The 23,951-nt window shown below is 35.3% G+C and overlaps 1 protein-coding gene across 7 annotated transcripts in view; it reads right to left on the bottom strand.

Moving 5' to 3' along the window:
* Nucleotides 1-2,033: 2,033 nt before the first annotated feature.
* Nucleotides 2,034-23,951, bottom strand: part of KCNC2 (potassium voltage-gated channel subfamily C member 2) — a 190,202-nt gene continuing 168,284 nt past the window's right edge. For 2 of the 7 annotated variants that reach the window (XM_036251431.1, XM_036251433.1), the window contains exons 3-5: nt 11,984-12,911; nt 9,879-10,043; nt 4,546-5,111 (exon numbers count right to left, since the gene is read on the bottom strand). In XM_036251431.1, the coding sequence (XP_036107324.1) occupies nt 4,978-5,111; nt 9,879-10,043; nt 11,984-12,911 (1,227 nt within the window). In that variant the 3' untranslated portion in view covers nt 4,546-4,977. Of the gene's footprint in view, nt 3,164-4,174; nt 4,270-4,545; nt 5,112-5,228; nt 5,673-6,503; nt 6,506-9,878; nt 10,044-11,983; nt 12,912-23,951 lie in introns of those variants that run through there. The other 5 variants (XM_036251435.1, XM_036251436.1, XM_036251434.1 and 2 more) reach the window with 5 other exon arrangements.

Raw genomic sequence — 23,951 nt, 5'->3', positions numbered from 1 at the left:
TTAGGAGAATGTATAAACAGTGGTATATCCAGAAAGTGAAATATTATTCAGCACTGAAAAGGAATGAGCAATCAGGACATGAAAAGACATGTAGAAGTCTTAAAAGCACATTACTAAGTGAAATAAGCCAATTTGAAAAAAACTACATACTGTATGATTCCAACTATATAACATTCTGGAAAAGATAAAACTGTGGTAACATAAAAAGATCAATGGCTACCAAGGGTTAGGGGAAGGGAGGAGTGAATAAGTGAAGCACAGAGGATTTTTAGAGCAGTGCAACTATTCTGTATGATACTACAATGTTGGATACATTTCATTACAGTTATCAAAATCCATAGAATGTATAGCACCAAGAGTGATACCTAATGTAAACTAAGGACTTTGGGTGATAATGATATGTCTTTGTTAAGTTCATGGATGTAACAAATATATCACTCTGGTGTGGGATAGTGGGGTAGGTTTGTGAGTGGGGGGATAGGAGGTATATGGGAACTCTGTACTTATGCTAAATTTTGCTATATTATAGAAATGTGTGTATTATATGTAAATATAGTATTAGATTACCTTGGATTCTACATGGAAATCACCATAGAATTTGAAGATTTTGGTGTTTAAAATGCAGTCGGTGGTCCATCATTTTGACATGAGAGTATGATAAATAAATAAATAAATAAATAAATAAATAAATAAATAAATAAATAAAGTAATACTTATTCAATTAAATTATTTAATTTTTAGACAATAATAAAAAGATCATAGCCTCAAAACAGGGTTAGTTTAAGGGAGAACAATAAATAATTCAACTTAGGATCAAAATTAATAATGTTGAACCCACATTAGAGAAAATTAGTATATATCTATAGTTTAATAATGTTCAAACATTTAAACAATGAAATAAATTTTGGTAGGGGAAATTGGAAGAAATTCAATTTTTTTCAATAAAAAACATTTAAACCACCTATTTTATTTATTATAAACTACTAAGGATTTTAAAATTTTAATAGACTCATTTAGCTCTAAATGTCTTCAAGCATGTTATAAATTCATTCCAGTTTCTGCTTTGTAATACAGCATTTTAAATTTTTATTGTCTCTTTCCAAGACAAGTTCACTATTGCTATTTCATTAGTCTATCTTGTGATTTATTTCAACAATAAGATAAATATCTTCCCTTCTCATTTATAACTATTTAATTTATTTTTAAATAAAAATCTAATCTTTATAGTAAATCCTACATTCTGACACTATCAATAAGAACATATTATAGTAATTATATTTAGACAGATTCCCTTTTCTGAGCAGTTTCTTAATAGCCTTTAAAAATCAACATTGAGCATTTTTAGACATAGAAAAAGTGTGGTTGACCCATGATGGGGGAAATGTTGAATTCACCAACCTGATTTTTCTTTTTCATTTTACCTTTCCCTAATCCTATGGTTTCATCGAATGTTACAGGATAAATTTACATGGAGCTCCACAATATAAGTGGAATGCCAATGTGGCATGCTGCTGAAACCGGTTCATACCCAAAAGTGAGACGGAGGCTCTCTTTAGAAGATAAAGTGTTTACAGCTAGAGGTTCAGTAAATATTTAAACTATGAGAAATAATGCCAGGGCAGGTTCTCTTTGGCACAAATACAAGTGAACAGTTCTGTCTCTCTAATCTTTAATTTAATCATCAATAAAATAAACACAAAAAATATTTAATTTCAGAACTTTTATGATGATTAAGTTGGAAAGTGTAAGTGAAAATTCAGTATCAGTCATAAAATGCCACAAATATCAAATACCATAATAATTAATAATTTGGCCGTCTCATAAAATTATAAGACAATTTAGGTAGACAAAATACTTAGAAGAGAAAAAAACTGGCTATGTGTTGAAGAGTTGAATGAGAGTGAGAGTGATGTATGTTTTAAAATCCTTTCATCCCAGTTTCTTTATTATGTATGAGTATCTGGCTTGGTACCATGAACCACAAAAAGAGTAAAGCCTGTTGAAAACTCCAAAGCAAAATGAAGAGCTCAGAAAAGAATATGAATAATTTAATCAGATAAGAATTCAAGCTTATCCCCAGCTTATTTGCCTTTTATTCTGCATTTCAGTTAGTTACATTTTCACGGTTATCATCAAGGTTGTGCATGCACCTCGAAATGCTCACAAAAGGTCCACAATACAGGGGTTCATCGTAAGGTTTTATGTTATATTCAGAATCCCAGGGGAACTAATAGAAATATTGATTAAGCAAGATGAAGAATATTTATACAGTTTCAACTACAACAGTTTAAAGACAAGTACAAGCTTCATTTGCCACAAAATTCACACAAAAAAAGTGATTGAAGAATATCTCTTTTATGCAAAATATACATTTCAAGATATAATTTGATTAATATTCTACTATATACTAACATTGCTCCTTGATCATTTAGTAAAAAAATACTCTCATTGCCAGAATTTTTCTATAATATTTATGATTGAGGTAACAATGACAAAAGACAAACTATGAATAATGCTGAGTTTTTTTGTTTTTTTGTTTTTTTTTTATCAGCGATTTTTCAGAACTAAACAAATATGGGACTAAAAATACATCAGTTTTGATAAATAGGCACTGAAAATTTCACAACATAATATGACAAGCTTATAACATAAGTGGTTTATAAGAAAATGGTACAGTTAATGTTTGTGGATCCAACCAACAAAGAAGAAATACGGGAAATTAAGACAGACCGATACTACACCAGAATCACTGCCTTGTATGATTCACAGCACAATCTACTGCGGGCCCAGGAGGGGTAATTCACAGAGGTATGGGCCATACTTGAAGCTTCAGAAATGTGCATCATGAATTTGGCTCCCTTTGATGTGAGATGGCCAAAACTATTGACCCATGCACACGTGTTGGTATTTACAGTTGTTTCATTGACACTGGCCAGTCCAGAAGCAGACCACTCATATGGGGAGCACCAAATGAGTTCCAGCCACAGTTCTTTTGTGAGCTTTGAATGCTTCATGAAGACGCGGGGACATCTTCCAACTGCAACCTGGTCACTTCAGGGCACGCTCAGCAGCAGAAGTCTGTTTCCAGTATAGTCCTTGGTATGGCTAAATTCCACTGTCCCTTTTTCAGCAGTCAAAAATCCATGATAAATTCCGTACAACACTGCAGTCAATAACAGCAGCACCAGACAGTATATTAATTCCTTTACCATAAAGCTGTGTGTAATTATAGCTTTCTAGGTGTGGTGTTATCAAGAGGATCACTGAATCTAAGTATCAGATGTGTACGTCTGGGTAAATACATTGCTGTACAAGATCTCTGACATGCAGGTCATGCTCTAGGGCTTGGGGAAATAGAGTAATACAAGTTATGTGGCCAAGAATATAAATGATAATTGTCCTCCTAACAAAAAATAAACATGAGCGTTAGAAACTAATCAACAATCTCAATGATCCTGAATGCCTTAGAAATAGTTTCTTCCCCAACACATATTATGGCATTTTTCTTCCCTCATATACCTAACACACCAGAAACATTATTGCTGCTGTGTTCATGGGGAAGTGTAGAGATGAATGCTGGTTGGTAGGCAGCAGAAACTAACACTATAGCAGGCAACCAAATGCAATGGCGACATTGCTGCTGCCTAAATCCTGCTTATCAGGGAGGTTCACAGTACTGATCAACTCAGTCTACGAGGCATCCTCAGTTTATACACAAAGCAGAGAAGCTGTTCCAAGTAGCAAAGAAGGCAAGGGGCAGGGGAGAAGACCCAGTACTAAAATCATGAACACCTTATCAAGGCATTTCTGTGCTTTATGGAGACAGATGACATATACTGTTAAGACAGGGAGCTAAGACAGACACAGAACAACACTCAGGACAAAGCACCTGATTAAACATTGACTGAAAATCTGATTATTCTTGTGAGTCAGAAACTTAAGGCTGGTCAAGAAAGCCTCCTGTGAACAACAATGCTCTTTGATGTTTGCACATAAATTAATAAATAAAAATAAAGGAAGGAGGTAAAAAAAAAAAAAAAGGCATGAGAGCTTTGGGAAATATTTGGCACTCCGCCTCTGAAAATGATGACAAATCCTGGGATTTGAAATAAAAAGTATTCTAGTATCAAGCAGCAATTCCTGTTTAAACAATGCAAGCCTGGCTGGCAGTTACCTGTCTCTCATGTTTTGTGCCTTCCCCAAGCCATTAAGTCAGGGATCTGGCCTCGGCTTGCGTGTAACCAGTAATGACAACCTCTCTGTAGTTATCTGTGTGCAAACAACCAGAGACATTCAGAACTCCAATGCAGCATTTTTAAAGAAAGGTAAATCAATCACAAAATTAAGCTATTTAAAACAAATATTTCTTTCAAAGGATCAAAAAAAAAAAAAAATACATCAAAGAGAAACTTGCCCTCCCTGCCCCACCATTCAACATGCAGGACAGTCGACCAGCTTCATGTCAGCAGCTGGTTTGATGCAAGTACACATACCCTGAGCCATCCATGGTCCCTGAACTCTGTGACATTGCTTTCAGGTGACAGAGACATGAGCTGACCAAAGTCATGTTGTATACAAGAAAGAGAGGATCCCAGACATCTTCAGAATGGTTTAGAGATTCACAGAAATGAAGGTCCAATGAAGTGGTTGGCATTTGGAAGCACACTGTTTTAAATATATCTCCCTGAAAATATGTTTATGCATTAGTGTACTGGCCAGCATCTGATACTATCTGTTATTTTATTGCAAAAGGATATCAGGGCAATTTGTATGGAGAAGTAGTACCACTACTTTAGATACTCTTTAAAGCCAGGATAAGATGCATTAGCTACCCAAATGGCATTTTTTACTTCAGATAACATCATGCAGATTTGTACTGTATTAATAGGGGTGGGAGTAACTCTACGTTTAATTATTTCCATTATGGGGTAGACAGTACTTGAATTAATACAATTTAGCCGACTGATGCAGTTTGGTTTACAAGATAGATGGGATGGGAGACCGAGAACGCCTCAGAGGACAAGGAGAGTTGTAGGGTGATGTTACTGGAGAGAGCCTCAGATTGCCTGCCAAGCCCGCTATGTTGTTTAAGCTTCGGGATTTTTCATATCCTTTCATGAAAAAAGGCACAGGCATCAGTTGAATTCAACCAGAAAATAGACACAGGCAAACAATACCATGCAGAATAATCAAAACTGCTATTTTTGAGCTCAAAAAAGAATTTGTTTACAAAGAATTCAATATTGAGACAATTTTAACTCTAAAGAAACTGAAGTTCACTGCAGCTGTCATCCCCAAAGAGTAAACCAGCTGCAGCTGCAATACTTCAAAACCTATCTTTTCCCAGATTATAGTTCCTATTGATATAATTTTGGCATATACAGTACCAGAACTCTTTTAGAATTAGGCAAAGCAACTTAAGTAAGATATACACTTGGTTGATATTATTAAATTTCAGACTATGTTCCTGAAAAAAAAAAAATAAATGGGCTATGTTTTCTCTTTTTATTTTTTATTATTTACCAAGCTATTAAAGCATGCTTAACTTTAAATGGACAACTCTTTTTATAGATACTTAATCGTCCAGCTTTATGGAGTTAAAAGAATGATTCTTAAATAATGACATTTGATGCCATTATCTAGATGATGTAGAATGAATGTCCATATCTAATCTTTTCAATAAAGAAATAAATAAAATGGATGAAATAGAAATTGAGTCATAATTCAATGATTTAAAGTCTGAATTTGATTACATGATATTTTCAGCTGACTCCCATGCCAGGAATTGAGAACAATTTGAATTTAATTCCCCTTTTCTTTCTATTATTTTGCATTTTAATTGGTTGTTCATGATAGTCATGGACTTACAGAATAAAAGGTCCTCCTCACAAGCTTCAACCCAGTAGTTTACCTTACCTACTCAAGAAACACCCTCATAAAAATAAATAAATAAATATAAATAAAACGAATTAAAAAAAATACCCTTCAAGGTCACTTTTGGAAGAATTCATTTATTGTAGTACTTTTTATTAGAAAAGATTAGAGATAGTTAAATGAGGAAGGATCACCTAAAGTTAGAAGTGAACTGTCTTAAAAGCAGGACAATATTGACTGAAAAAGTAGTCATATTGCCCGGCCAGTGTGGCTCAATGGTTGAGTATCCACACATGCACCAAGAGGTCGCCGGTTTGATTCCCGATCAGGGCACATGCCCAGGTTGTGGGTCCGATCCCCAGTAGGAGGCATGCAGGAGGAGGCCAATCCATGTCCTCTCTCATCAATATTTCTATCTCCTTCTCCTTTCCTCTCTCTCTAAAATCAATAAAGAAAAAATATATATATTTTAAAAGTAGTCATATTATATATTGTAGGAAAGAAATGTTTTGACAGTTCCATTGAACGAGTGTTGTATAGCAGGAAGATAAAACATTCTGTTGGACAGCCAGAGCTGAGCAAATAGATACAACTGCAGTGAGCTGGCGTCCCTTAGACTTATGGGTCACTCCTTGGGCCCTGATGGCCTCGGTGTGCTCAATGACTTGCTAAGAAAGAAAGTGGGCCTGTTGTGTTTCCTTGTGCTCCTCTTAGCTACCTTTTTCTTTCATTCTATACTTTCATGGAGCTTCTGGCAGGGAAGCCACTGCTCTCTCTCCCACTTTCACTAGGAGAAGAGAGGTGATTGAAAGGACTTAGTGATTATTCGATTCAGAGTGCCCAGGACAGTCATGGGTAGGAGAAAACAAAACTCTGTTGCAGGGCATGGCTGGACTGGAGCGGAGCCCCTTCTTCACATGCATGTATAAGCTTTCAGCAGACTAGATGTCTTCTTTGATATTTCGTAGATAGAAATTTTTCATTCATTAACTATGGTAAAGTTCTCCAGGAAATCATGTCTGCTAATGAGAGAATTGTCCCTGACATGGGGGCCTTCATGTGCCTGGAGGGCTAGTAATTACTGCTCTTTGGTAAAATGATGGGAAATATAACTTTGGAAACTGCAGAAAGAATGATTTTTCCTAGTTGATGTGTCACCTTAAAATGTAAACTTCACCATAAACATTAATTGGGTTTGATTAAAAGCCAACTTGTGAACATGCATGAACCAAAGGGGTTGTTAATATGTATAAACCATCCATATAAAAATTTACAGCTTATTCCCCACAATCTCCACACTCCCTACAGAACTTCCAAAAATGTAAAAATCTGTTTGGCAGTTTTATATTAATCACATTACTTATATGTGAATCTTGGCTGCCATTTTAAACATTCAATTATTTTTCTGAATTATAGCTTTTAACATAAATATCACCCATTTTGTTTATAAATCCTTTTCTTTTTAATAACTATAATTTCAGAGTTCATTTGAAAAGGCTTCCCTTCTAATTTAGTAACAAGTATTTCCTTGGTATAAGCATGTTATTCATATAAATATATTTTTCTTTATTCTACAGGTTAATTTCTAGTTAGAAATTTGATAAAAATTTTCCCAAACTTTTATTGAATGGAATGTTTGAAACTATAATTTTTAAAAATAAAATATATTTCAATGTTAATTTGAACTACCATCTAAATACATGGTGTGCATTTTATATAAATCTTAAGAGCGTGTGATTTCCTAAAAATTACTGCTTAAATAAAATCATAGGTTCTAAGTACTGGGAGTTTACTCTTTTAGGGAATCTATAAGTTTTCTTAATGTATGCACAACTATATCCATATTTGTTGATAGAAAAAGAATTCAATGGGAATCCAATTTTTTTTTCATCTATGTAGGGGAGAATTTTCAGAACTCTAAAATCAAATCAGTAGCGAGACCAACTTAAAAGGTAGGAAAATAAAGAATCATATAGGAAACAAATGTGTGAGTATGAGTAATAGGAGAAATCTATAATCTACATAAAAGGAAATCTATAATTTATATAAAAGGAAACAGAAGAAAGGAATAAATTCCTGATAGACCTGACAAGATAACACACCAGAAAAGATTAAATGAAGTAAGCTAGAAATGTTAACAGGTGGAAAACACAACGATGCAAAAGAATTAACCAAGAACGGAAAATATAAAAAAGATGATTATGGTGAGAAATGACAATGAATAAAAAGCTCATACATGAACTTTCAAAAATGTCTCACTGATAAAGAAAATTTGTATTTGTGAAATAAGACTGTATGTATAACTTTTCCATGCAAACTAAATATCTTATTAATTGCTTTGCTCATAAAACTCTGCCATTTTGCAAGAAACTATATTTACATAGCACTTTATAATTTGCAATTTTTTTCATATATGATCTTCTTTGACAGTTTAAAATTCAAAATATTGTCTCACATGAAGAAAATTTTCTAAGTTATTAAACATGTAACAGTATAAACACTGCATGCGATACAGAATATGTTTAAAAATGTATGTTAATTTAACACATATTACATATAAATATATATATACATATATACATGTATATATATCTATAGTAAGTTAAGATATGTAATGCACTTAAAATATGTTCTATATAATTAGTTAGATATTGTTATTATAATTATTTAATGTATGTACATATGTTTTGTTCAAGTTCTACAATAGGATATTAACTATTTTAATAAAATATTTAAAAATTGTTCTAACATAATATTCACATGTAAAATAGCAAATAATCAAGTGTATCCAGATCACTGAAATACAGTTTAGTGGAAGGAGCAGATGCAGAGAATGAAAGTAATTAGAATGAAAATGTAAAATACAGCATACTGGAGACAAAAGGAGTCCTTTGTCTCTGCGACTCAAAGGCATGGAGACAGATAGGACAATGCAACGTGTTCAGAAGAAATGAAAGAGAAGTACGACATGGATAATGAGATAGTTCAAAGAGAGAGGAAATCACAAAATAAATATATGAGGCTTAAAATGTAACATATTCAATAGGGAGAAACTGCAATGAATAGCAAAGGGCACATATTTTTTAAATTCAGTTGCACTACTATGAAAGTTTTGGAGTGGGTTTTTATTTAAATTTAGCCCATTGCATAAGAAATTATTGTAAGTCTTTCTCCAATCTGTCAATAAACAAAAATAACCATGGTAATAAAACAACTGAAACCATCAAAGTAGAAGGTAATAAAGAGCATATTATCATTTTAACAAGGGTGGATAATGTAACAAAACTATTTCTTAAGGAAGAGGGAAAAAGGCTCAATTGTCCTGATATCTGTAAAGTTTACTCAAAACAAAACCAAAACCAGCACTTAGGAAATGGTCAAAGTGGTCCAATTTAGGAAAACTGAACTACATGATGGAGTGAAACTTCAGTAATGTGTTATATTCCTTAACCAAGACACTGGCTCAACAAAATGTATCCATGCAACATATCTTCTATGCGCCAGGCACACTGCAGTGTGGGTTGAGAACCTTATTATTGCTTTATAATCATAAATTACTTATCAAATATACACGTAGGGCTAATTAGTGAGTTTTATTAGTTGTAGGAAAAAAGAACTTTTGAAGACTGCTGAGTACAATAATATTAAAATAATTAGATGAGTGACAATTTTTAAATACTCCATTACAATTCTTCCCATAGACACATGAAAAAAAACAAAAAAGGAAGAAAGAAGGAAAGGAAGGAAGGAAGGAAGGGAGGGAGGGAGGGAGGGAGGGAGGGAGGGAGGGAGAAAGGGTGACGACATTCCTTCCAGATATGTCAACCAAGCAGACTGTTATGATACATATTTTTAAATGTTAGTAATGAGAAAAGATGTGATGAGGAATGGACAAGAGCACTATGTGTAGTCTTTCCTAGAAAATGATGAAAGACAATGTTACATATATTTGCAGCACTTAACTTCTAAGTCACCTGCCAGGATCTGATGAAATGCATGCCTACCTTTCCTGATCCCTCCATCAGAAGCACACGTGTAATCCCCTGTCGTCAGTAGGAAACATGTTTCCCCTCTTCTGTTTTTGTCTCTGGTACTAGAGCGTCTGATGGGGAGCCTCTCTGGGGGTGATAATGGCGACTCACGTCCTGTGCTGTCATCACCTGATAGCACTGTTCACAGCACCATGCCCATTGACAGACAGTGATGAATGAGGAAATGAGACAGACGGTACAAAGAGTTTACACCGAATGTTCATAGTACAGTCACTCGATATACAAAACAAAATAATCACATCATGATAAGAAAAAGATTTTCATCACTCACCACAAAAATTTACATTGAGCAAAATGGAAATGTATTGAAAAGGGGAGAAATGTTCTTTGGGAAGTCTTAATTCGATTTTGGATTCTATCTAATAGATTTTGAATTCTATTTAATAAGAATTTACTTTCACAAAACTAATATGAATTCAAAATAAGTGTGATGATAATACAAAAGGACACAAATTAATATTACCATTTTTGACATGCCACGTAGTTACTGTGAAAAGGAATTTCTCTTGGTTTTTAAGTGGAGCCTATTTAAGAAAAAACTTTTAAGTAAAAACTGTCTTTGCAGCTCTTTGAGACACACACTTTTATTACTTTCTGAAAGTAATTTTCTCAAAAATCTTAATAAAAATAATCCCAAAGCTGACAAACTTGTGTCCAGATTCTCTAGTTTGATGTGACAGAATAGTCGTGAACATAATGGAACAAGATCAACTTCTCCAAATGCCCTTGAGAAAACTGTTTACTTCTATCTTGCCAAAGAGGGTCACAAACTATCAGCCTGGATACCAGCTTCTTAGAACAATGTTTACCCAGGCTGAGTGGGTCCTCGTTCCCATCCATGCCCTTCATCGGGCACAGGTGCTCTGAGAACAGTCTGATGAGGCCAGCAACACCAACTAAACCACCTTTCATGAAGACATCTTTGGCCTAACAGTTTTCAATATATGTTGACAGAATTTGCAGAACAATCTGCTAAATAAACACAAGGACTATGAATAAAATCTTTAAAAAGCAGTTCAGTTCCAGCCACATTTTTTTCCATTTCCTCCATAAATACTGTGGAAGCCAAGAAGGAAACCTATAAAAATCTCACCTGACTTTTTTGTTTGCTTGCTTTGTTTAATTGGTGGTATTTTTAAATTATGCAAAATTACTCACATGGGATTATCATAATTTTTCTACAAGAAAAAGATTACATATAGCCAAGTGATAGTGAATGCATATATATCTTTAATTTTCTTAATAGGCTAAAAGGTAATTAAGTTGTTTAATCTACAGAGTATTTTATCTGTACCAGGCATAACAAACTAGAGATGACACTCCTGGTGATCACTTTAGCAAACTGAATGCACTGACAGTCCATCGAGCCAGTCTACTCTAGAGGAGATCATCTATCCCCAAAATAATGGTGACTTGTTTATATACCACCTTGCCAAATTCAAGGGGATTATGTTGAATACCCTGCCTATTTGAAGAATAATTAAAATTTAATCAGTGCTCCAAAATATTATTAGGGAAGACCTTTGTTATCAAAAGAGCTGTCCTCCATATCACCTCTTTGATGTTTAGGTCTTGGAAATGTAAACATCCATTCCTCTTAAGTAACTGCTTCTTGTGAATTAGGGTGAGATGCATGGCCCCATGTGGCAGAGATAAAACTGAGAGAAACACACGAAGCCAAATGATATGGAGATCAACATTTTGAGGATAAAGGATGGAAAATGGCCAATATCATACCATCACATCATGCAGGGAAACAAAGAAACATTGGCACAAAAGCAACACACAGGCAAAAGAAAATATTGGCACCATCAGCAAAGGGCATTCCCACAAAAGCAGGAAAACTCTATAGACCAGCTATGCAGACACCTACTTGGAATTTATTTAGAAAACCTACAATCTAGCTATCTATCAGCCTGACACAAACACGTGTTTTGTGAAGGGGTAGAACTGAATACTCATGAACATTTGCAGAGAATGAGAATGATTGCCTTGTACCTCCAGGACATACTGGTCTATAAAGTATTTAATGGCATGCATTTGAAATTGTGCCTTACCTGATCTGTTATGTTCCAGAAGTCGATTGTCATTACCCAGACACATGTCACTCTGTGTGCTATTGCAGGCCATATTTAATTCAGTCTTGCAAAAAGTAGGTGAGCTTGCCTGGGGGGCAGGAGGGATGTGCTTCTTTCTTTTTCGTGGAAGTTTCTGCTTCGCCATTGCCAAGGAGTAGTACATTCCAAAGTTGTTGACAATGACAGGCACCGGCATGGCTATCGTCAGCACTCCAGCCAGAGCACATAGGGCTCCTACCAGCATCCCTGACCATGTTTGGGGGTACATATCCCCATAGCCCAATGTGGTCATGGTCACCACAGCCCACCAGAACCCAATAGGAATGTTTTTGAACTGCGTGTGATCACTAGCTGAAGGATCGTTCGGTTGAGCTCCTACTCTTTCGGCATAGTAGATCATAGTAGCAAATATCAAAACTCCCAGAGCCAAGAAGATTATCAGCAGCAAAAATTCATTAGTACTAGCGCGAAGAGTATGTCCAAGCACCCTCAGACCTACAAAATGGCGAGTGAGCTTGAAGATTCTCAGGATCCTCACAAACCTTACCACCCTGAGGAAGCCAAGTACATCTTTAGCAGCTTTGGATGAGAGCCCACTGAGTCCCACCTCTAAGTAGAAGGGTAGGATGGCCACAAAGTCAATGATATTCAAGAGGTTTTTGATGAATTCAAGTTTATTGGGAGAAAAAACAATACGCACTAAAAATTCAAAAGTAAACCACACCACACACACTCCTTCTACATACGTCAAGGCAGGATCTGTTTCGATTTCGTATTGTAGAACAACGTTTGTGCCATTGATGACTGGTTCTGTCTTGTTTTTAATAATGTTGAAAGCTTCATGGGTCTCCAGGCAAAAGGTTGTGATTGAAACCAGGATGAAGAACAAAGAAGCAAAAGCAATAAACTGTAGGCAGAAAAAATAAATAAAAAGAGAGAGAGAGTGATCTAAATCATAATATACTTTGAATCAAACCTAAGAGCATCAATCCCTCTAGAGGAAAACCAATAAAAGCATATTTGAAGAGTTTACTTGGGATGCTGCTCAAGTGAAAGAGATGGACAGGTAACATTAATTAAAATTGCCCATGTTTTGTGTTTCAAGTTCTGTTATCAGCTGATACAGGCAAAATCTTTTATGTTAGAAAACAACTCCTTGACTGTTTTGTATACCTGTGAAGAGAGCATAAAAGTCATTCCCAGAGAATGTTAAAGGGCAACAGATTGAAAGAAATAATAAAAGTAGATGATGGCTCCAGATATCATTTATAACCCTAGAAATCTATAATATAAGGTGGATCCACACTGATGGAAACTTGGAACTCACCCAAATGTAACTGTAGGTCTCCACCTATAAATACAATGTTCCGGTTATCATGAAGTACGAACATGAAAAAAAATCTTTGAGTTATGTTACTATTTAAATTATGTCAATTTAAGGTGAAGACTGATCCCAAAGAGCAAATCTAGGGAAGAAGAAGGACAACAAGGCTGAAGAAAGAGACACAGAGTTAAGGAACAAATGAAAAGTCAATTTCTTCCTTTCCTAAAAAGAGAACTCCAAATGTTAGAGTATCGTGTTATAAAGTTGCAAGTGCTTTCTTAAATTAAAATTCCATTTATTTAATCAATAATATATGAGTACACACAGCTATTCATACAGAATAATCATAAAAATTCTCACATATATAGTTCTTACTAGTACCAGACACTCAAAAGCAATTTACATAATTAATTCATATCAGTACTTATAACAACACTATTCCTATTGCATTTTACAGTTTAAGTCACTTTTCCAAAGACATAAGATACAAAGTGATAGACCTGAGACACTAATCTGCCAAGTTTCACCCCAGATTCTGTTCCATTAAACCCTCAAATGTAGAATACAAATATGTTGAAACCATAATTTTGGGATCACATAATTCTTAATATTAAAGATCTAAAAAAGTTGAAATGCAGTTGATTGAGTAAATGGCACTGTTGTAGTCAGTAACAGAGGCTTACAAAGTAGCTGATATTCCTAGTGCTCTCTGATTTAGCATACTTAATGAGCACCAAGAGACTGTTTCTTGAATGTCTAAAACAAATAAATTATTCAGGAACAGGAGGTCATCAGTCACCTGGAGAGAAGTCCTAGGGTATCATAGGGTATATCAAAAGCCCAAAGCTGCTCCCTGATACCTACTGCTCAACCATGCCTTTGAAGAGATCTAAATTTCAAGAAGAGATTGAAACCAATTCATTCCTGCCCCTTTTTAACTGGACTGAGTCTCAATGTGAGAGATACAAATCTCACCAAATACATGAGAGATATACAAAAGGGCTAAAAAAAAATCTTAGGGTTTGGACTGTCTGCCTTAAAGAAACATACGCATTATGAAACTCACTGCAGTGTGCCAGTTAGCACAGCATCATACAGTATTATAAGGCAGGTCATTTTCATGGATTCTACTTATTTTCCCATGCACATCTTCCAGCTTCCCTTGGTTTTGACATTAGGATTTGACTTATATTTCCCAGACATATTGTGAGATATGAACTTGTTTTTTTCCCTCATCTTTCCCTTTGTGCAAATAAACACAGTTCATTTTTTATTCAACTGCTTCTTAAAACAGTAACACTAAGACTCCCTAGATACTTTAAAAGATAACATCTTTTAGAGAAAAAAAAATCAGTTACCTTTTATTTATACATTACTTCTTAATCAATTCAAACTATTACCCATTGATTTGAGAGTCGTGTTTGTTTCTGACTCCCTGAAATCTTTTGTCATTACAACCTTGTGGGGTGTTTACATATTGATCTCCCCTAGCCACTCACCACCTTCTCCATCATCCCCACCTAGTTTTAAGCTTTTCAGGCTAATCTCAAAAGTTTTAGTGCATTAATTCTATCTATGAGGATCTATGAGGTGGTAGAGAATATAAGGCAGTTAAAGTAAACTGCAATTTTATTTTATGCTTCTAGTGTTCCTCAATCAGCAATTTTTCAGCTACCCTTGCAGCCTCAAACTCTCTCCACCTATATTCACGTAGTGAATTGAGTGAGACTTCCCAACATTGCTCTTTTAAAATCAGTCCAAGCTCACCAACCTATCTTCCATACAACACTGTTTACTAGTCTACTTTGATGCTTGTCAATACACAACACTGAGGCTTATCCTACCAGACATTTTCTATTTCTCATTCACTACTACAAGTATACATTAGGTGCCTCTCTGTGCTAGGGTCTTCAGTTAACAGTAGTCGACAAAAGATAATCCTGTCCTTGAGTAACTCACAATCTACTAGGGATACAGATATTAAATAATTAACCACACAAAAATTATATAATTACAATTGTAATAAATGTAATAAAGACAAATAAGGATCAAAGGGGACTTTATTTCGACTGAGGGGTCATAGAAACCTTTGAAAAAATATCAATAGATTGAAATTTGAGGAATAACTGGAGGGACACATATAATCACACAGTAGAAAGCTTTGACAAAAAAATCTGAATGTTTTCTTTTCTTTTTTTAAATTTAATTATTTTTGTTACAGATGTTTCTATTTTTCCCCCATTGAAAACCTCCTCCCATTCCCACCCCCTCCACAGCATTTTTGTCTGTGTCCATTGGTTATGCTTATATGCATAAGTTCTTTGTTTTACCTCTTCCCTCCCCACCCCACCCTCTCTTCTGAGGTTTGTCAGTCTAAACCCTACTTCTTTGTCTCTGGGTCTATTTTGTTCATTATATTCCACAAATAAGTGAGATCATGTGATACTTGTCTTTTTCTGATTGGCTTATTTCACTTAGGATAATACTTTCCAGGTCCCTTCATGTCATCTCAAAGGATAAGAGATCTTTCTTTCTTACAGCTGTATAGTATTTTATTGTGCATATTACCACAGCTTTCTTACCCACTCATCTATTGATGGACATTTGGGCTGTTTCCAGATCTTAACAATTGTATATAGTGTTGCTATGAACATAGGGGTTCATATATTCTTTCTGATTGGTATTTCAGGATTCTTAGGGTATATTACTAGAAGTGGGATCACTGGGTCAAATGGCAGATCAATTTTAAATTTTTTGAGGTAACACCATATTGTTTTCCATAGTGGCTGCACCAGTCTGCATTCCCACCAGCAGTGTACTAAGAGTCCCCTTTTCTCCACACCCTCGCCAACACTCGTTTTTTGACGATTTGTTCATGGCGGCCATTCCGACAGGTGTGAGGTAACACCTCATAGTTGTTTTAATTTGCATCTCTCTGATGATTAGTGATGTTGAGCATTTTTTCATATGTCTCTTGGCCATTTATATGTCCTCTTTGGAGAGGTGTCCATTTAGATCCTCTGCCCATTTTTTAATTAGGTTCTTTGTCTTCCTTTCATTGAGTTGTATGAGTACTCTATATATTTTGGAAATTAACCCTTTATCTGATGTATCATTGGCAATTATGCTCTCTCATACAGTGGGTTCCCTTTCCATTTTGGTGGTTGTTTCTTTTGCTGTGCAGAAGTTTTTAGTTTGATGAAGTCCCATGTATTAATTCTTTCCTTTGTTTCTCTTGCCTTAGGCGTTGTATCAGTGAAAATCCTGCTGCATGTGATGTCCGAAACTTTGTTGCCTACATTTTATTCTAGAATTTTTATGGATTCACAAGTCACATTTAAGTCTTTTATCCGTTTTGAGTTTATTCTTGTGTATGGTGTAAGTTGGTGCTCTAGTTTCATTTTTTTGCATGTAGCTGTCCAGTTTTCCCAACACCATTTATTGAAGAGGCTGTCTTGACTCCACTGCATGCTCTTGCCACCTTTGTCAAATATTAATTGAGCATATTGCTTTGGGTCCATTTCTGGGTTCTCTGTTCTGTTCCATTGATCTGTATGCCTGTTCTTGTGCCAGTACCTGGCTGTTTTGATTACAGTGGCTTTGTAGTATAACCTGATATCTGGTGTTGTTTTTCACTTCACTTTCTCAAGTGATGCCGTGGCTAGAACACCACAGGAACAGCAGGTTTTCCAAATCTGCCTCTTTTGCAAAAATTATGACTAATTCATCCCAACTTAGCACAGAGACCCTGATTTTTTAAAAGTTAACATATTTTTTTTGAAAAGTGTTAAGTCAACAAAACTTGATCTTAAAATGAGGCTGTTGGGTGACTTTAGAACAGTTTGATTGCTGGTAGTGTTCCATTCGACTTGCTGACCTATTGGGAAACCTATAGAATTAATTTGTCTTAAATTATTGTTACCAGCCCCATTGTTTAGGATGAAGTGAAAATAAAAAATATATATTAAGTGATTTTTTAAATTTAAAACACTATGCAAATGTTAGAAATCATCATATATATATATTAGAGTATACATTAAAAATATAAGTATTACCTCTATAAGAACTACTAGAACTTGATGTTTATGTTTATTAAAAGAATTACGTTGTCAGGAAAACAGTCAACCGAACTTAAGATACCACACTCGGTGATTGGAATAAGTGACATGAATCATCTTGTACTTGGAAATCACTTAAATTGCCCACCATATTCCTAGAAAAGGAGCGTGACCTAAAAATCCCATTCATTAAAATATACTTGGGGAGTTTACACAAAGCAAATTCCTTACCTCCATATCAGATGCCACACATGTGGGGAGAAGAAAGCTGCATCTAACAAGCTTCCCAGGTGATCGTTATGCATACTAACGTTTGAAAACAGTTGCAGTGTTTTGTTTTGTTTTGCTGTTTTCAGCAGACTGATAACACAGGATTAATAAATAGATTGAATAAATTTTTTAAAAATTATAAGCATTAATAAAATCTTAAAAGAACTTTAATAAGAATCATTTACTACCGCCTACGTAATAGGATGCTTGTGCCTTTGGGTGTGTTGTGACATCATTCCGGCTCTCACACAAATACTTGTGAGCAAAGCAACTGAACAGCCTCTAAATAGATACAACTCTATGACACAAAACTTTGGAAAAGTTGTCTGCCTGTTTTTATAAGTCATGTGGAACTTGCAATTTTATTAATATTTTTATTAGCATTACTTAAAGTACAACAGCATAATTTTGTACTTGTATCATTCTTCATTGTAATTTTTATAGCTCAAGATACCTTTAGCTTTTACATATTTTGAAAATTTGCTGGAGTATGACAATACTATAATAGGAAAATAAAAAGAGTACAAGAAATGAAAACAAACTTTGGCATTTTGGAGACAATATTCATCTCAGAAATAGGTGATTTCTTTTACTTTAAAAATCCCGCTAGATAGCTTGATGTTATTATTATTACTATGGTGGTTATTATTATTATTATTATTATTATTATTATTTGAAAAGACTAAGGACACTAGCTATGGTCTACAATGAGCATGTTGTAACAGGGAACCAAAGTATGCTTCATAATAACATGGTAGGATATTGGAAGTTGGTTTGAAAGTGTGGAAGTTTGAAAACAGTTGAATTCTGAAGAGAAGAAAATGGGGAAAGTCTCTAAGAAAAAGGAGAAAGGGCCCATAATATGAGTGTAAGCAAGGGAGAAATCCCTCTATGGGTACAGCTACAAGAGCTGTGGGGTACTAATGAGAATATTAAATTTTAAGATGGTATTCTGTTGTACCTTCATTAAAGGGAGGTTGTACAAAGCAGTTCCGTGTTAATGGTGCTTTGAGTAATGAAGGTGTTGGGCCCTGGCAGGACAAATAGAGGTGAGTGGTCAACCATGGGAGGCAAGATGCACAATGAGGTTCAAAAACATAGGATGGTAACAAGTAAGAGTGAAAGGTAATCAGGAGAAATTCCGTCTGCATACAAGGCCTCAGAGATACAGAGAGACACAGAGCTTCCCATGAAAGGAAGAGTAGGAGTTCAGTTTATCAGGAACTTATTTTGACTGGCAAATAAAAGGGTGACCCCAGAAGCCTTGAAGATCTGGAATTGCCCAGAGGCAACACTTGATTGCATTAGCAAGGAATCTGTGCACTTTGTCTGAACTTAATTCAAAGAGCCTTGGATATAGAAAATGTCTTCTTTTGTTTCTGACTCACTGTGTTAAGCTGAAATGGGAAAACAGGAGGTTAGGCTGAATAATAATAAGAAAAAAAATTTTAAAGAAAAGAAATGGGGGAAGCAGGTTTTATTTATTTGTCATTCTCCACTGAGCTGAGAACTCTTACAAATTAGCATGTCATGTTCATTTTTGTAACACTTGCTCCTGGCACAGTTGTTAGTACATAGTATGGCTGGATGGATGAAAAGAAGGAAGGGAGAATTAAATAAAGAATGAATAAATGGCCCTGGTCAGTTTGGCTCAGCGGTTAGAGCATGGGCCTGCGGTCCCAAGAGACCTGGGTTCAGTTCCCGCTAAGGGCTCGTACCTCGGTTGCAGTTTGTCTCCAGCCCTGGTTGGGTCGTGCGGGTGGCAGCCACTCGATGTGTCCCTTTCACATCGATGTTTCTGTCTCTCTTCCTCTCTTTCCCTTCCACTCTATCTGAACAAAAAAATGGAAAAATGTCCTCGGGTGAGGATAAAAAAAAAAAAAGAATGAATAAATGAACAAAATAATAAGGCTGAGAACATTTTTGATGGAGCTAAAAATGATGTAAAAAAACAAAACAAGCCCTGGCCAATTTGGCTCAGCGGTTGCAGCGTCGGCCTGCGGTACAGAGAGACCCGGGTTCGGTTCCTGCTAAGGGCACGTACTTCGGTTGCAGTATGTCCCCGGCCCTGGTTGGGTCGTGCGGGTGGTAGCCACTCGATGTGTCCCTTCACGTCGATGTTTCTCTCTCTCTCTCTTCCTCTCTCTCCCTCCCACTCTATCTGTAAAAAAAAATGGAAAAATATCCTCGGGTGAGGATTAAAAAAACAAAACAAAACAAAACATATTGAAACAAGAAACTATAAATATTGAAGCAAAAAAAAAAAGTCAAATTAATAGCAGAAGCAAGTTTAACTGGTTTATTAATACAAATGTTGCCAATAGTAGCTTCTGTTCTTTCTGTTCATGGAGCTTGTGTATTAGCAGGGAGTTGAAGATGGAATCACGTTGTTCTCTCTCTTTCTTTTCCTCTGTGATAAGACCTCAAACTTCTATGGACATTAAATGAAAATAAAATGAGGCATATTAAATGATGACAATTTATAAACTTTCCAAACAAGGTGTATCATGTTGACTGAATTCACAGATGTGATATATCATTCCAGGCATTTTCAAATGGAAAGATCCTGCTCAAGTATTGGCTTGGGGGTCCAAAGAGTAGCTACCTTTCCTCTTTAAGCCCAGGGTTCGTGCTTAGACACACAGAGTGCCCAATACTCTTTTTCCAATTAGCAACCATGAAAAGGAAGCCCTAAGTCCAAGTTCTACATAGAAGGTGTTATGTCAATCTACCTCAATGCAAACATTCAAGTAGATTTCTAGGTATGTGTAATAATAGGCTGAGAGAAAGTGAGGGGGATGAGGGTGGGGAGTGGAGTATATTTTTATGTTTCATCATTTATCTTTCCTGCTAGCATTAAATATAACCAGACTTGATAACTAATTTGAAAATGCCAGAACTTTCAACATGAAAAGACCAGACCTTTGAAGTGACCCTTCTCTATTCTCCCTGAGCTCAAAATCACTGATATTGTAGCAATTTTTACATACTTTTGTTACTGATTCCATACACCCACAAGTTGTTCAAAGAGAGGGACTGAACATCTATCCCCAGAGCAAAAGGTTCAAAGAGAGAGAATGAAACATCTATTCCCAGAGCAAAGGACAGGGTCTGACCAAAGGCAAAAAGTCAGTGCTCAGTTCTTGTGGAGTAAGTAAAGGAACACATAGTATGTTGATTTGGTATATAAAAATCCCTTTGTCCCTCAAACAGAATATATCCTTTAAAAGTCATTTTATCTTCTTAATTCACAGTTAGAAATCTCTACATATTTTGCAAACCTTAAAGGCAAAAAACAATTGAAGAAATATTCAACTCAGCTGTATTTTTTTTTTTTTTAAATAAAAGTCGGTGAGATCATGTAATATTTGGAGATTAGCATTTCAGGAAGATTTTTAAGACACATTACTTAAAATATAGACTAAGGCATTTCAGTCTTTAAATATCCACATAAAGTACATCTATTTTTAGTTTGCATTCCAAGGATATTATATGTTCTCCAAATGGGAATTCTTCATTCCTAGTCCGCCTATTCTGCTTTCCTCTCTTAAATAATGAAATGAAGACATGAAAGGAGCAGGACTTAAGTACTGAAGTATCTGAGCTCATAGGGCTTCCTAATCCAAAATATCCACTTTGGGAAATTTACTCAGGTAAATATTTATATAAAAGTAGAAAGATATATATATATATATATATATATATATATATATATATATATAAAACATTCACTGAGGTATTCTTTGTACAAAACAAAACAAAACAAAACAAAACAAAACCATAAGTTGATGGTATGTCCATGATACAGCAATGCAAAGAATGACATAGCTCAGTACACACTGATAAGAATAATCTCCAATGAAACATTGAACAAACGAAATTGCTATGGCACAACATATGCAGTCTAGCTCCATCTTTTTAGGCATAAATAATGCATGCAAATTAATAGAAACACTATCTCCTCAGCACTGGCAATGTCTGGGTATGAGTGGCATTGGATGAGTGTATCACTAATGAGCTATTCTGATTCTATAAAAGTTTAACTTTTTACAAAAATTTTAATCATGTATTACATGTTTAATTTCAAAACAAATAAAATATTGACCCAGAGAGGATTAAACCTAGATCTTTATTCTTAGTGACCATTAAACCATTTACTAGTCTGTAGAAATTACTCATTGGCAGTTTGCCATTTTTCTTCTTTTGTACAGCATCTTAAATTTGGCACATGCTCTTAATTATGTATGTGTTCAAGTCTCATACACTAGCTTTGCCATAATTAACAAGTGTGGTGTTGTCTCTAGAGAGAGAAAAAGACTCTTTCATTAGTAAGTCTACCGTCAAGGGCCAACCCAATGGGGACAGCTAGGGCCTGAGTCTGCTGCTTCCAGGCAGAGTTTAAAATTACTTCAGATTCTTCTTAGGCTGGTAAAATGAACGTTTTATTTTCCTCCAAGTTTTACCATTCAAAGGAGAACCACAAACTACTGAATTTCCAGACTGAATGAGACTGAAGAAGGCTGATCTTCTCCCAGTGGCACATGATACACATACATGATTACTAAGTTCAGAAGTTAGTGAAGGTGAAGAAGATCAAGCATCAGGTATGTATATATAATCACATGCATGTTTATAGCACATTATATGTTTTATATCTATATCTTCATATGTGTTCAGTGTATGGGTGGATATGCATTATATATGTATGCATAAATTACATATAGATATAAAATATATATTAAAAATACAACATTTAGGTTCTTCAAATCAAGAAAACATACCCAAATATTACTTTTGGCCTCTGAGATTTATGTGGCCTCTGGTAAATACCTCCAGGTATGTTTTTTGAGATCACTGTCCAATATAAAGACACACCATTCAGCTATATTTTTTTTCAAGGCCACAAACTGATTTCACTGTAATTTTGATTGTTTACAATGAAAGCCTATTCACTTACCCCCAACTGTAATTTTCTAGGATACAGGAAAAGGACCCTATACATATACTAATATTATTGCAATGAATTATTGTGTTCAAAATTAGGTAACTTGAATTAGAAGTCATCAAATATGAGTATGAAATATTATTTTGCTTCTCTAAGTCTTGCAATAAAATTTAAAGTATTTGCGTAATTAATATATTTCATAAAAATATTTTTATAATTGTTTCATTAGACGAGATAAATTCCACATTTCTCAGTCATAAAAACAAGAACAAATTACAAATAATTATTTCACAATACAGACATGAATTGTAACGCCTAAATTTCCATTATTGAAAACTTCCCCCAAAATTGTCCATCTTTAACATATATTAATTTATTTTAAATGTATCTTTAAGTGGTTCAATGTGTCTTTAAATTATATGTCCTACATCACCATGACCTAGGATTACTGAGAGGGTCACATTTTTTAGCCCTAGCTACCACAAATCCCTGGATATCTTTCATGAGGCTAACAATCACTTTCCAAAAGGAATTATTCAGGAATCTTTGCTTTGACCTAGTTGAAAGTGAGGTTCGTGAAGGAATGGCAAAGTTGAACGTGAGGGAAGTGACTAGTTTACAAAACTCCATCAGAGTTTTGCTGATTTAGATATAACTGTTTCTTTTGATACTATGGCACTGCGATTATAACACCCTTCACAGCTTCATGTATGTCTGCCCACTCAATGTGGACAAAAAGGGGCAACATACAAAACCTGACAAGCTCAGGGGAGTCCTGCATGGTAGGCCTTACAAATTCAGAGACCAAAAGTAACCACATAGGTGGTCCAAACATAAAAACCTAACTAAAAACGGGTCATGGCAGGTAGTCATTACTAAGCCAGTAGCTTCCTTAATAGAAGTCAATCTTTAAAAAAAATATTTTTTTTCTTTATTGATTTTAGAGAGTGATAGAAAGGGAAAGGGAGAGAGAGATAGAAACATCAATGAGAGAGAACATGGATTAGCTGCCTCCTCCATGCCCCCCACTGGGAATGAGGCCCACAACCTGGGCATGTACCCTGACCGGAAATCGAACCAGTGAACTCTTGGTGCATGGGTTGATGCTCGACCACTGAGCCACACTGGCTGGATGACAGAGGTCAATCTTTAAGTGAGTCTGTCTATTATGTTTTTACTTCTAAGATAACATACCCTTGGAGTATTAAACTAAGCTCTTTTTTCTGAACTCCTCGGGGTACAACCTCCCAGCAAAGCAGGAGACCAGAAAACCCCTCAGTGTTATCTCTGTGTCCCACCAATATAAAAGAAGCATGTGTTTTATTCTTTCTCCAATTCCAGAGGTATCCC

The sequence above is a fragment of the Molossus molossus genome, unplaced genomic scaffold (assembly GCF_014108415.1).
Source record: "Molossus molossus isolate mMolMol1 unplaced genomic scaffold, mMolMol1.p scaffold_m16_p_10, whole genome shotgun sequence".
NCBI classification, from domain to species: Eukaryota; Metazoa; Chordata; class Mammalia; order Chiroptera; family Molossidae; genus Molossus; species Molossus molossus.
The sequence above is the reverse complement of the archived record's forward strand: the minus strand, read 5'-3'. Positions and strand labels throughout refer to the sequence as shown.